The 14636-nt window shown below is 41.9% G+C and overlaps 1 protein-coding gene across 1 annotated transcript in view; it reads left to right on the forward strand.

Annotated features, from left to right (window-relative positions):
• The first annotated feature begins 3135 nt into the window (after positions 1–3135).
• Positions 3136–14636, forward strand: part of rcn1 (reticulocalbin 1, EF-hand calcium binding domain) — a 47103-nt gene continuing 35602 nt past the window's right edge. Inside the window, exons 1-2 of the mRNA XM_060838564.1 lie at positions 3136–3309; positions 3421–3668. Of these exons, the coding sequence (XP_060694547.1) occupies positions 3448–3668 (221 nt within the window). The 5' untranslated portion in view covers positions 3136–3309; positions 3421–3447. The remainder of the gene's footprint in view (positions 3310–3420; positions 3669–14636) is intronic.

Raw genomic sequence — 14636 nt, forward strand, 5'->3', positions numbered from 1 at the left:
AAAAAGAAGAAACGCCTACCTGATATATCCCTGGTCTTTAAGGTTAGAGGAGGTAGTTGGGTAGGAGGCTCTACAAAGGTAGGGTCTTGGGTTTAGAAAACACTGATTTATATAGCTGGACAGAAATAAAAAAAAGTCTCTCCTTTCCCAGAAACCTCTGCTGTCTGACTTCAAATACATAAGTTCAAATCAGTGACTCACCACTCCTGGCAGACCCCTGGTCCAAGCTCCCACCCTTCGAGCTGCTGCTGCTGCTGAAAAACAGAAATGGAAGACTCCCACGCTCAAGGTAAGTTTTTAAAGGTTCAAATCAGTGACTCACCACTCCCAGCAGGCCCCCTGGTCCAAGCTCCTGCCCTTCGAGCTGCTGCTGCTGATGAAAAACAGAAAAAAAAATTGATGTCCTGAATGCCCCACCTCTGCTATTACATCTTATAGATCGTGTGTTGAATGGGCATTGGTAGCTAGCCGCAGTGTGGCTGGCAACTCAGTATTTGGTATCAGCTCCAACTAGGTCTGAAACCAGCTTGCTCTTTGGTAAGGTTGGATTCAACCAGTGGAGAGAACCTGACCTGAAGAAGAAACTCAGTCTGTAAGAGGTACATAACAAAGAAATGTAGAACCATGCACAGTTCAATCATTCATTTGGCTTCATTTATTGTAGTCACATGTACCTAAGTACAGTGAAAAGTTTTGTTTTGTGAGCAGTACAGGCAGATCATAGAAAACAAGGAAATACACCCCATCATAGGGTGCTTAGACAGAGCAAGGCACAAGATTATGGTCGCATAGAAGGTGCACAAAGTAAGATCAACATTAACAAGATCAACATCACTAGAGAGGTCCATTCAGCAGTCTAATAACAGCAGGAAAGAAGCTGTTCTTAAACCTGTCGGTGTGTGTGTGTGTGTGTGTGTGTGTGTGTGTGTGTGTGTTCAAGCTTCTGTCTCTTCTCCCTGATGGATGAGGTTGTAGGAGAGCATTACTGGGGTGAGGGGGGTCTTTGTTGATGTTGGCAGCCTTTTCATGGCAACGAGAAATGTAAATGCAGTCCATGGATGGGAGGTTGGCTTCCGTGATGGTCTGGGTTGTGCAAATAATTTTCTGTAATTTCTTGCAGTCCTGGACAGAGCAGTTACTGTTCTAGGCCATTGTGCACTTGGATAGAACGCTTTCTGTAGTACGCCTGTAAAAGAGGGTCCATATGGTCATGCCAAATTTCCTAACCCACCTGAGGATGAAGAGGCATTGTTGTGCTTTCTTGACTATCACATCTACTTGGGAGGTCCAAGACAATTTGTTGGTTATTGCCACTCCAAGGAACTTGATGCTTTCAACCCTCTCCACCTCAGCTCCGTTGTTGTAGATAGGGGTGTGTTCTGCTCCTTTCTTCCTGAAGTCAATGATCAATTCTTTGGTTTTTCTGACATTGTGAGACAGGTAATTATCATTGCACCACAACGCCAAGTATCTATCTCCTTCCTGTATTCGGATTCATTGTTGTTTAATATCATTGAGCGGTGCATGATTCTACATTTCTTTGTTATGTACCTCTTGCAGACTGAGACCCTTCTTCAGGTCAGGTTCTCTCCACTGGTTGAATCCAACCTTACGAAAAAGCAAACTGGTTTCAGACCTAGTTGGAGCTAATACCAAATACTGAGTTGCCAGCCAAACTGCGGCTCGCTACCAATCAACACAGGATCTATAAGATAAATTCTTGATGTCACAAGGAATTAAGGACTATGGGGAGAATGCTGGTAAGTGGAGTTGAAATGCCCATCAGCCATGATTGAATGGTGGAGTGGACTCGATGGGCCGAATGGCCTTACTTCCACTCCTATATCTTATGGTCTTATCCTACCATGGCGGTATCATCAGCAAACTTATTGATGCATTTGTACAGAATTTGGCTATATGTACCTAAGTATAGTAGGGGGCAGAGTATGTATCCTTGCTGGGTGCTAGTGTTGAGGATTATCGTGGAGGAACTGCTGTTATCTATCTTCACTGATTGAGATTTATGGGCCAGGAAGCTCAGGGTCCAGTTACAGAGTGCGGAGTTGAGACTTGGGTCTTGGAGTTTTGAGATTAGTCTGGTCGGGATTATGGTATTGAAGGCAGAGCTGTACTCAATTAGTAGGAACCGGACATAGGCATCCTTGTTAACTAAATGTTCCAGGGATGAGTGTAGGGCTAGGAAAGTGGTGTCTGCTGTGGACCTGTTTCACTGGAGGCAAATTGCTGGAGATTGAGGCAGGCTGGGAGGCTAGAGGTGATGAGGCCCATGACCAGCACTTCATTATTATGGAGGTCAGAGACTCTGGATGGTAGTCATTGAGGCACTCAAATGCAAAATGTTTGGGTTTCTTTCAGACACATAAAAACTATATTTTGGATTCCAGCCTATTAGTGACTGAGACACGTGTGGTAAATATAGTGAGGAACAGGTGACTTTAGACCAATGGTTCCTAAAGTTCTCCCTCAGGTTTTACTCACTTCATCTCTGTGTCTGTTGTAGACTCGTTGACAAGAGAATGGTCGCTCTATCAACAACCTGTTGAATAATATAACCCCTGGGATGGGATAAACTGAATTAGACCTTTTTGTGCCTAACAACTCCTACTTTTTCTTTTTTAAAGATTATCTTACATCTGTAGCATCATCTGAGATCTATTATGCCTTAGCGGAACACGATATCCCAAGCGTCACAGAAAATGTGTATTAAGTGCAATATTCTTTTATACATTGGCTTTTGTGGGCGTTTGAGCTTCAACTAAAGGATAATGAACATAACATTTTCCTAAATGGAAAGTCCAAAAAAACCCTGAATGGCTCTTGTGATGGTAACACGAGTGCGTTAGATCTAAATAGTATTCTACCGTGAGCATACAAGATCCTGTTTCACTTTTATATGTGAAGATATGCAAAGGAACAAAAACACGTTAGAATGCAGACACAAACGGTTGCATTCTAGATATGGGTTAAAGGAGAAGCGTTAAAAAGTGATTGTCAACGAGATTTGCTCTTGCAGCCCTGCAACGTGGCGACTTCCAACCTCCCCCAACACGGTCACGCCCTCTCCCCAATCGGAAGCGCCTTAACAAAACCGCACTCTGCTTTCTAACCTGCAATCGGAGTGTTGAGTGGCTCAGTCCCACATCAAAGGCTGATACATGAAGCGGAGTAGTGGGGGACGAAGTTAGCCGCTGGGTTTGAAATAACTTTGTAACTTATGCGGGACAGAATCCTGTGCATAGCTGAAAAGAAGCGGTCGCTCCACTCATCAACGGGGATCGGTTCAAACAGGTATCTTGAGATTTTCTTCCATGAATAAGAGAAAATGCAATGAATGAATGAAGCAGAAGTTTGTAGAGTTGTATTTTTTTTCTCTCTCTGTTGGTTGTATCTTTGTTGCAGGTTGCATTTGTTCCAAGATATTCCAGCATGAGGACCCCACGCCTACTTTGTTTGCTGCTTCTCTATGTGACCGGAGCCTGCCCCAAGCCCACTTTGAGACACGAGCGGGTCCATCAAGAGCCACAGCTCAGCGATCAGGTACACGCCGACTCGGAAAACTTCCAGTACGATCACGAGGCCTTCTTGGGCAAGGAAGAAGCCAAGACGTTCGAACAGTTGACCCCGGAGGAGAGCGTGGAGAATCTGCGGTGAGTTTGGGAGGTGGCTTTGTGATCGAGTTGAAACTGGGCGTTCAGTCCTCTCCGTCAGCTGTGGCTGCCAATTCACCAACTTTAAACACGCGGCCAAGGGCTGCATTTCAGCCCCTGTTAATTTCCGCGGATTCCACGTATCACCACGTTTAAAGTTTTAAACTAAGTTCTGAACAATTAACTTGACAGTAAAAGTGCAGGTGAGCTGTTGCCACAGTCAGATAGAAATCCTGCTCCGTCAAGCAGTTTAAAATTCCTTTAGAAAGTTTCAGTTTGCGATCTGCTGCTGTTACACATTTCCCAGAAGAGCAGCAGGCAATGTCTTTGGAGAAATGTCTTGTTCACGCAGAAACGTGGCAGTGGGCATCTGTCCAACGATCAACTGCTTCTGGAATGTAATTTAGGGCTCTCTCCTTAACTACAAAGACATCACATTTATTCATCGAACCCCCTTGGCCTCAGGATGCCCAACCACTCCTTACCACCAAGGGAACACTTCCTTGGAAGTGTAATCACAACTGTAACATAAGTAAATACAGGACCCAAATGGCAAACCCCCCATGGGCAGCAATGTGAGGACAACCCAGAACAGGTTAAGTGTAGAATAAATGCTTTGGAAGGCTCTGGTGATTTCTGTACAGTATTTAATGTTTTGTCAAAAATAGGGCATCTCTAACAGTGTAGCTCTCCCGCAATGTAGATGATGTGCTAAAGTCTTTAAAGCGGGGTTTGAACTTTTAAATCAGATCTTTTAAATCTCAGGCTAGAGTTTTACAGCTGACACACTACAGCTACCTGGAGTAGACCTCCTCCCACCCTGCTTCCTGTAAAAATGCTATCCCTTATTCCCAAATTCTCCACCTCCGCCACATCTGATCCCAGGAGGACCAGTTCCTCCATCGAACACAACAGATGGCCTTCTTCTTGAAAGACCACAATTTCTTCTCCCACATGGTGGTTGATGCCCTCCAGTGCATCTCATCCACTTTCCCACCTCTGACCTCGAACCCATCCCTCCAACTGCAACAAGGACAGAACCCCCCTGGTCCTCACCTTCCACCCCACCAAACTCCGTATGCATCATATCATCCTCCGCCATTTGCGCCACCTACAAACGGACCCCACCACCAGGGATATATTTCCCTCCCTACCCCATCTGCTTTCAGCAAAGACCGTTCCCTCCGTGACTCCCTTGTCAGGTCCACACCCCTCACCAACCCACCCTCCCCTCCCGGCACCTTCCCCTGCTACCACAAGAATTGCAAAACCTGTGCCCACACCACCCCCTCACCTCTGTCCAAGGCCCCAAAGGAGGCTTCCACATCCAGGAAAGTTCCATCTGCACTTCCACGCATGTCATTTACTGTATTTGTTGCTCTCAGTGCAGTCTCCTCTACATTGGGAAGACAGGATGTCTATGTCGCAGAGCGCTGCAGAGAACATTTCCGGGACACCTGCACTAACCAACCCCACTGCCCCATGGCCGAACACTTCAACTTCCCCTCCCACTCCGCCAAGGACATACAGGTTCTGGCCCCCTCCATCGCCGCACACTAACCATCTGACCCCTGGAGGAAGAACGCCTCATCTTCTGCCTCAGGACTGTCCAACCCCATGACATCAATGTGGATTTCACCAGTTTCCTCATTTCTCCTCTCCTCACCTTATCCCAGATCCAACCTTCCAACTCTGCATTGCCCTCATGACCTGTCCTATCTGTCCATCTTCCTTCCCACCTATCGGCTCTATCCTCCCCTGTAACCTATCACCATTACCCAACATCCATCCACCTATTGCAACTCTCAGCTACCTTCCCCCCTCCAGTCCTACCCCCTTCCCATTTATCTCTTCACCCCCGAGGCTCCCAGCCTCATTCCTGATGAAGTGCTTTTGCCCAAACGTTGATTTTCCTGTTCCTCGGATGCTGCCAGACCTGCTGTGCTTTTCCAGCACCACACTCTTGACTCTACTGTTAATCCTTAGATAGCACCTTCCAAACCCACAAACACTTTAAACTAGAATAGCAAGAGCAGAAAATACAGGGAACACCACCACCTGCATATTCCCCTCCAAGCCAGTCATATGGGCATCTGTCACCATTCCTTCAAAGTTGCCGTGTCAAAATCATGGAACTCCCTCTCTAACAATATTGTGGGTGTAGCCACACCAAATGAATTGCAGCAGTTCAAGCTGGCAATTCACCACCACCACCTCGAAGGTAACTAGGGATGGTCAATGAATGCTGACCTGGCTTGTGATGCCCACATTCCATGAGTGAAGACAATAAAGGGAACTGAACCTCATACAGGGCAAGGAATGAGAGAGAGCTACTGAAAATAGTTTATAGGTGCAGATTAGTTTCTGAATCTTAACTGCATTGTGCAATGAGATTGGTTCCTTAAAATTGCAATGTTCAGCAAAATGAATTTAATATCTTTGTGGGAGATCTGACACACCTTTTCCAGCCTTGCACACAGTTTCCATATGAAATTGTAAGGTGTAAACCACGGCCAAGAAGATTGGAAACTTCTGAAGCCTGTCTGTAATTTATTTAAATCTTTAGTGCCACGCTGACATGCAGGCCACAGCTTTTAAACCTGCACCTAAAAGTTAACTGGTGGGTGAGAAGCCATCATATACTTCTGTAGAACTTTCTCCTCCGCAACATTATTCATGTTTCATTTAGACAAACATCAGTCTCCAGTCATGGCTGCAAACCTCATTATTATTTCCAGGGACAGACTAATTTAAATGGTTGATACCAGGAAGATTAAACATTGTTACCTTTTTCTCTAGAAGTAACATGATTCAATAGAGGATTTAAGAATCTGAAAGGATTTGATGTGCCCATAATAAATGGAGCACAAGCATCTATTGTGCTCTTTGAGCTTGCTATGCCTTCCAGTAACATCACAGCTGACTTTCTCTGTCAACTCCACTCTCTGATACTATCCTCCAATCCCTTCATTTACTAAGTATCCAAAACCTATGTATGTCTGATTTGAATGTCAGTGAGATAGGTGTGGAAGGTATGTTTCTTTTCAAAATTAGAAACTAAAAGGACACACTTTGAAACATTGGCTAACAATTGGATATCTCTGAGATGTTCATTCTCCTTTCTGTGATTTACCACTCAAATTATCTCCAAGCAATACATTATTTTTCATTTCGGCACAACCTTTTATTGCATAGTTAATAGAGAATTCCGTTCATGTAAAGAGTACATGACTTGCAATAAGGGCTACACAATACATTACCATAATCTGCTAGTATGCCCCATGAAATTATTTACAACATTTCCAAATAAAACTTATGGTACATATGTATTCCATGACCTAGTTGGATCCAAACCTGATCTCACCTCAGTTTAAAACTTTGCATTTCCATATTAAAACCTCTCCCTGACTTCATCCCTCCCAAGTTACCTAATCTCCTCCAGTCCTAAACTTTTGCTAAGATACCTGCAATCCCCTTATTCAGACTTCTTGTGCATTATTGATTTTTTTCATCAAGCTACCATTTGCAGCTGTGCTGTCAGCTTTCTGAACCCTATGTTCTACAATTCCATTCCCATATCTTTCCACTTATGCACTTAAGATACTTATATGAACCTGTCTCTTCAAACAAAGTTTAGTCATCCATTCTAGTACTTACATTGTATGTTTTATTACATTAAATGGCAGTCACAAAGTTGAGCCACATGGTAATTCAAATTGAAAAACAAAAGATAATTCAGATCATAAGTCACACATTATAGACAATTAACAATGTTATCTGTCACTGCTTTATTTATTTTAAGTAATACTTCTCCGATGAATACCTCATTATATTATAAAACCTAGTGAAAGAATTGTAGCATTTTAAGTCATATAAATTGAGAAAGTAATTCATGCCCTAACATACAGTTAGAGGACTAACTTGCCATGCTGAGCAACAGGAAGAAAGTAAACACAAAAGGATTAAATGCTTTAGGTCAGCAGGCCATTGCAAACACTGTAGGTGCTGTTGCTGTTGTCACACTAGATGGTGGGCACTGGAAGTATGAAATTAGCAATCATTGGAATCTGAGAACTTGCATGTTATTGACTACAGGTCAAGATTAGAGTGGTGCTGGAAGTGCACCTCAGGTCAGGCAGCATGCTATTGACTATGGACTATTCAAGCAGTTTGAATGCAGATTTGTGTACAATAATTTAACAGTATCATATTTGGGTTTGACTCAAAAAATTCAGGATTCACATCCCTTCACAAAGATGTGAACACATAAGCCAACCTGACATTCCAGTGCAATGCTGTGGGAGTGCTGTCTAACAGATGAGATATTAAGCAGAAGGTCTCTTTTGCCCTCTTGGTTGAGTGTAAATGATCCCACAGTACTATTTTGAGAAACGGGGGCATTCTCTCTGGTGTCTAGGGGGATAATTATTCCTTAGAAATAATATTTAGCTACAAATTATTTAGTCATTATCAAATTGCTGTTTTGCGAGCTTGCTGTGTGCAGATTGATGTCTCGTGGAATAAGTAAAGTGACTCCACTTCAAAAGTCCTCAATAGCTGTAAAGCACTTTGGGATATCTTAAAATTGGGAGAAGCTTATCAATCCAATTCATTCTTTGCACTGATGTCATTACTGAACGACCCCTTAATGAATCATGAATCATTCTTCTATCTGCTATTTTAGTGCAGGTATTAAACCATTTCTGGATGCTACTACTTTTATAACTGTAGAAAAATTGTCTTCCTTTTGTGTAAAATTGAGTGATGTTGCTGAAGTCAATAGCTGGGAATGTTCATTGAAGAACCATGGAGCCAGTGCAGCATAAAATGAGGCCATTCAGCCCAATGAGTTCATGTCCCTGCTGTGTGCAGCAATCCAGCCAATCCCATTTCCCACTTTCTTCCTGTAGTAACTCAAGTTTATTTCCTTCAAGTGCCTATCTAATTTCCTTTCCAATGGTATCATTGACATCTCTGCTTCTCCCATCCTTAAGTTCCAGGTCATTACCGCACATTATGCAAAAATAATTCTTCCTTGTATCCCTCCTACATTTCTAACCCAGAACCTTAAACCTGTGTCCCTAGACCTTGTACCAGCAGCTAATGAACGATGTCCCTATTTACCTTATCTGATCATGTCAAATCTTGAGATAATTTTTTTGTTCTACAACTGCAACATTTAAAAGGCATCTGGATGGGTATATGAATAGGAAGGGTTTGGAGGCATATGAGCCAGGTGCTGGCAGGTGGGACTAGATTGGATTGGGACATCTGGTCAGCATGGACGAGTTGGATTGAAGGGTCTGTTTCCGTGCTGTACATCTCTATGACTGTATAATATGTTCAATCTAATCTTGAAAATAAAATTCTCCCTCCCTGGAACCACTTTGGGAAATCTCCTCTGCATCCTCTAAAGGACCTTCTAAGATTTGGTAATCTAACATTAGGTAATCATCCAGTTGTAGCCTTACCAGACCTTGGTAAAGGTTCAGCATATCTTCCTTGCTGTTGTCCTCACTTTCTCAACATCCACAGATCCGGCAGTGGTGTTTGCTGAAGTGGAGAGGTGGAACATTTAGATTTTTGCAATCTTCTTCTGTTGCTTGCTCCTGGCCTTCTTCTGGGCTTATTAAGGATAGTTGTCATCATTGGCAACTTTGTGGATGCTTCTTTTCCAGTCTGGGTGGTTTTGGCTGAGAGGTTCCCATGAACTGGTGGTGATATTGCATGTTTTCAAGGAGACTTTGAGGACCCTTTTTGAAGTGTTTCCTTTGCCCTCATCTGTGTTAAGAGCTCATTTTGTAAGTCTTGTGTCAGGCATATGGATGATGTAGCCTGTCTGCACAGCTCATTGATCGTAAGCAGCGCCTGGTTGCTGGGGCTATTGGTCTAAGAAACGATAATGATATTAGAAGATTAAAAGATAATGCCTATCCTGCAGTGGTTTTGTATGACTTAATGGAAGCATTGCTGGAGTATCATCACTCTTGTCTTCCCACATATAGGAAGGTTGGAATAATTTCCCATTTACCCATTAATTAACTTCACATCAGCGGAGTCTTCAGAATATGAGGTGAAGTGTTGCAGCAAGGAACATGGAGAAGAGTGTTGCTTTGATAACCCCAGTTCGTGCAAGTATTGGGTCTGTGGCAGACCCATTAGTGACAGCTTGCATGCTGTTCTACAGCAGGCAGAGGATGGTGACAAATATCTGCAGGTGCAAAAATTTGATGAGGGCGCTGCATCAGCTCTCTTGGTAGATGGAGCAGAACCATAGAATCCCTACAGTGTGGGAGCAGATCATTCTGCCCATCGAGTCCACACCAACCCATCGAAGAGCATCCCACTCACACCCCTACCCTATCACCCCGCATTTCCCATGGCCAAATCACCTAACCTGCACATCTTGGATTTCGAGAGGAAATCGGAGCATCTGGAGGAAACCCATGCAGACATGGGGAGAATGTGTAAACTGAACACGGAGAGTTGCCAAAGGGTGGAATTGAACCTGGGTCCCTGGTGCTGTGAGGAAGCAGTGCTAACCACTGAGCTACCATGCTACTCAAAGGTCTTTGTGAGGTCAAAGAAAGCAACATGCAGAGGTTGCCACTGCTGTCTGCACTTTTCTTGGATGTCTTGTTGTGAAGATCTTGGCCTATGCCTCTTGTTGGATGGAATCTGCATTGTGGTTCTCCAAGGATGTCTTCATCTATTGCAAGGAGGTAATTGAGGAGATTTCTCGCAAGGACCTTTCCCATGGTTGACAGCAGGGATGTAGTTACTGCAGTTGGCCTAATCTCCTTTCTTGCAGATTATGGTGGGTTTACAAGCTTCCCTGTTGCGCTGTCCTCCTCCTAGATGAGAGCTATGATGTTGTGTAAACATGCATAAAGTATTTTTTCACCATAACTGAATTGAGAAGGAAGTTTCACTGACTTTGGGTTTGGATCAACTGGGCACAATGAATAACAGAGAGCCAGACATATTTCTTTAAGGACATTCATTTTGACACACTGGTTTTTCCAATATTTCTGATTCTTGGTGATCCAGTGAGACAGGAATTAGATCTTGCAATTTTTTTTAGTTACTTGTTCATGGAATGTTGATGTCACTGGTTAGGCCTGCGTTATTGCTCAGAAGGTCGTTAAGAATCCACTACATTGTCGTGAGTCTGCAGTCATACCTAAGTGAAACTAGGTAAAAATGGCAGATGTCCATCCCTGCAGAACATTCCTGAACCAGATGGATTTTTATGATAAATTATGGTGGTTGTATGATTGCCATTAAGTTAGCTTTCCATTCCAGATTTTAATGTATTCAAGCCAGGTTTAAACTAATGTCCTCTGATCAGTTGTGGATTACTGGTTCAATGATGTTACCATTTGGCAGTGCCTACACCCACTGAACAAACCCCTCCCCCATTGTAGCCTGTGAATATTCTTTTAAGATAAAAGTAAAATGCATGTTTCTAGTTAGAACAAATTTAAACTTTGTCATCTTTTCATTGATCATCACTGGAACAAGGAATGATGCATTTGTTACTTCTTGGGAAAGATATAAATGAGTTTGAAAAAGTTTAACTCAAACAATGCCTAGAACCCTGGACAATTTGAGAAATTACTTGATAAGACACATTGAGATCCTGAGCTAATAGGGACACAGAGTACAAAATTAAAGAAGCTTTGATAAATCTTTCATTAATGACATCATCAACCCAAGGAAACCTAAACATTTAAATAGAAAGTGGATCACTAACAGCAGTGCTTCATTGGAAGTTCACTGATGATGTTATCTAGTATGGTGATGAAACATCTGAAAATGAACCTGCCAGGTTAGCGAGCATCCAGATCCTTAATTAATATTAGTACTCCAACTCAGATTGAAATGTGTCCAGTGGTGAGGATGTGAAAACATTCAAGAGGATGCAAGAAAGATTTATGAGAATGGTCCTAAGGATGAAAGACTTCAGTTATGTGGTAGATTGGAAATGCTCACATTGTTCTTCTTAGAAATGAAAAGGTTGATGGATCTGGACACAACAGATAGGGAAAAACAGCTTTCATTGGCAACAGAGGGCACTTACTTAAGGTGAATGGCAAAACAATGAAAGGTGACATGAGAAAAGATTTTTCTTCACAGTATGTGGTTAGACTCTGGAGTGCACTGCCTGAGAATGAGATGGAGACAGTTTGAACTGCGGTTTTCAAACTGGAATTGGAGAGTTATCTGAAAAAAAAACTGGTACATGGGGGCAGGTAGGAAAATACAACTAATTGACTTGCTCCTGCAGAGAGCTGGCGTGGATATGATGGACTGAATGACTTTTATTGTGTAACCATTTCATAATGCTTGATTTATATTCTGTAGAAAAAGCTGCTTAATTGGACATAGCCTTGAGTATGTTACTATTATAAGCAGGTACACCTTTTTTCAGAATGGCTGGAAAAGTCGGTGAGTCCCTCCACTAGCCTGTCTTCATGTTGGCATGTTTGCAATTCACAACCTGATTTTAGAATAAAGCTTGCCACTGCATATATTTGGGACACTTGCAAATATGTACTCTTTTTTTGCTTTTACTGCAGTCATCTACTCAGTAACAGTGTCCTCTCCAGAGACTTGGGTTATATTGACACCAATTGTAAACCAGGGTGAGATTTCAGTTGAGAACAAAATTGTTTGGGTCTAACATGGAGTGAGACTAGCTTGAAATGGGGATCCCATCCTAGTTGTTCTGGACTCAAGTCCAGCAAGGATTTTGAATTTAAATTGTTTACTTGACAGTCCGCAAAATCGGACTGAAATGTGGATGAAACGTCAACAGTTCTGATTTCATGTACATAAATGAGATATCCTTCAAAGTAGAACACTTGCTGTAAGATCTGCTGTCAAACTGTGCCACACCTAGATTGGAAGAGGATAGAAATATGAGCTTACAGTTGAAAGTATGGCACCAGTATAGCAAGATATTTTTGCGACACATGTGTTATGCACTCTGATTATTCAGCACTATGAGACTTAGAGCTGTATGTATTAGGTTACAGTAATCAACTTAGCCAAAACGTAAAGCTCTTTAGTGCCTATTCTTAGTTCCATGTTGTTAACTCTCTAATGTCTTTTGCATGATGCACAACCAACTTCATTTCTATATACAATGCAATAAGTTAACCTTTTTGTTCTGTGTGCATTTTGACACAGAACAAATCTCTAACTTTTTCATAATGAAGCTCTCTTTATTCCTTGACAACTCGATGCACTTAAACCTATGGTTAACCTCTTTAAACCAATGGCTTAACCTCCAATATTTTTAGCATAAATGTTGATAATACAAAATAAGGCAATGGCTCATGTCTGCTATGGTGTACATGATGCAAACAACTTTTGATTGGATTCTGACATTTGATAAGAATCTTAATCCCCTCTAACCCTTTTAAAATCTTATACATTCACACCCACTCCCTTGCTGCTGGCTGGGTGGAGTTACAACTCCATTGTATGTGTTTACCCTTTTCATTCCCTTTTTTTACCGTTAATGTTTTAAAGAAATAAGTTTGTTCCATTTCATTTATATTTCTGACTTTTTTTTTTGCTGTGCTGATGCACTGGGAGAGTTCAAATCCTCACATTACATTAAACTCCTTCACATGTTTGTTAATGATAAATACTTTGATTCCGATGAGTATAATTTCTAGAAGACTGTGCAGATATTCATTATGACAGACAAATTTGGGGATGACTAGTTTTTACTGTTCCTGGAGAGACCAATAATTTTTAAAAAGAGGCAGAAATGTCCCACGGACTTATGCAAAGAATCTCATGACTAGATTATACACTTTAAGATTTTTACCATCCAACAATCTAAAATCAATATCAACTAAACAGTATTTAATAGGCAGCTAATTTACAAAATTACAGAAAAGTTAGTTTCAACTAACTTCTGAACACCACTGAAAACCCAAAGCCACCTTTTATACATTGTATCAAACTCTCTGCAGAGATGTAATCTTGTGATTAAAATCCAAAACTTCTCCTGGATTTAATATAACCTCTTTCCCTGCTTTACAAGAGTGACAATTCCAATGTCCTTTTTAAAGAAAAGTTCCCTTCAAACATCATTGTAAGCATCAGCAATTGACCCCTGTTGCAAAGTTCCCTCTGGGATTCTGTAGTCTTTAACTTTTCACACTCTTGCTTGCCTGAATTGAGTTTCCATCTTTCTTGTGTGGTAATTGACCTAAAAACAGACCTTGTCTCTGCCTGGCAAAGGACTGGTTGAAGCTTTTCTTTCCCAAATTTCTTGGACTGATTACACATTCAGGGCAGCAGTAAGGCTACCTTCATCCTACTGTTGTGAGCGCTGTGCTCTTGGTAAGGTTTTGACCTGGTCCCCTGGTGTCATGACAACCATGTTGTAAAGACATGTCTCCAGATAGATTCTGCAGGAGGTCCCATCCACCTCTTCAAAACAACCCATTTAATTTGAATTAACGGAGATCGTTCAAAATATATATCAGGTTATATCATCCAGCATTCTTAGCATTGTTTTGATATTTTCAAAACACCTCCTGAGCAAAAGTTGCAATAATAGTCTGTATAATTCTGTGATCAGAAACATTGTAAATCTTGGTCAAAACTGAATCAGTGAAACTGATGGGAGATTATTGGCAGAATTTTAACACTACTTGCATGTTGAAGAAACTGATGGTGTCAGAAACAATTTTCGTTATTTACCATGCCCAACTTTCAAAATTTTCTGATCAAGGCTATTCAGTGATGTTATTGTACATGTCTGGAGAAGGTGGGACTTGAACCCAAGCCTCCTGGCTCAGAGATAGGGAAACTACTACTGCACCACAAAAGCCCTTTTACATGCCTGATTTTATTCTTTTCCTGTTTAGGGGACCTGAATATCATAGTAGGGCAGCATTAATTGCCTATTCTGAATGGCTGTGGTGGAAGCAGTGATACACC

This window comes from Hemiscyllium ocellatum, chromosome 18, assembly GCF_020745735.1.
Source record: "Hemiscyllium ocellatum isolate sHemOce1 chromosome 18, sHemOce1.pat.X.cur, whole genome shotgun sequence".
In the NCBI taxonomy this organism is placed as follows: domain Eukaryota; kingdom Metazoa; phylum Chordata; class Chondrichthyes; order Orectolobiformes; family Hemiscylliidae; genus Hemiscyllium; species Hemiscyllium ocellatum.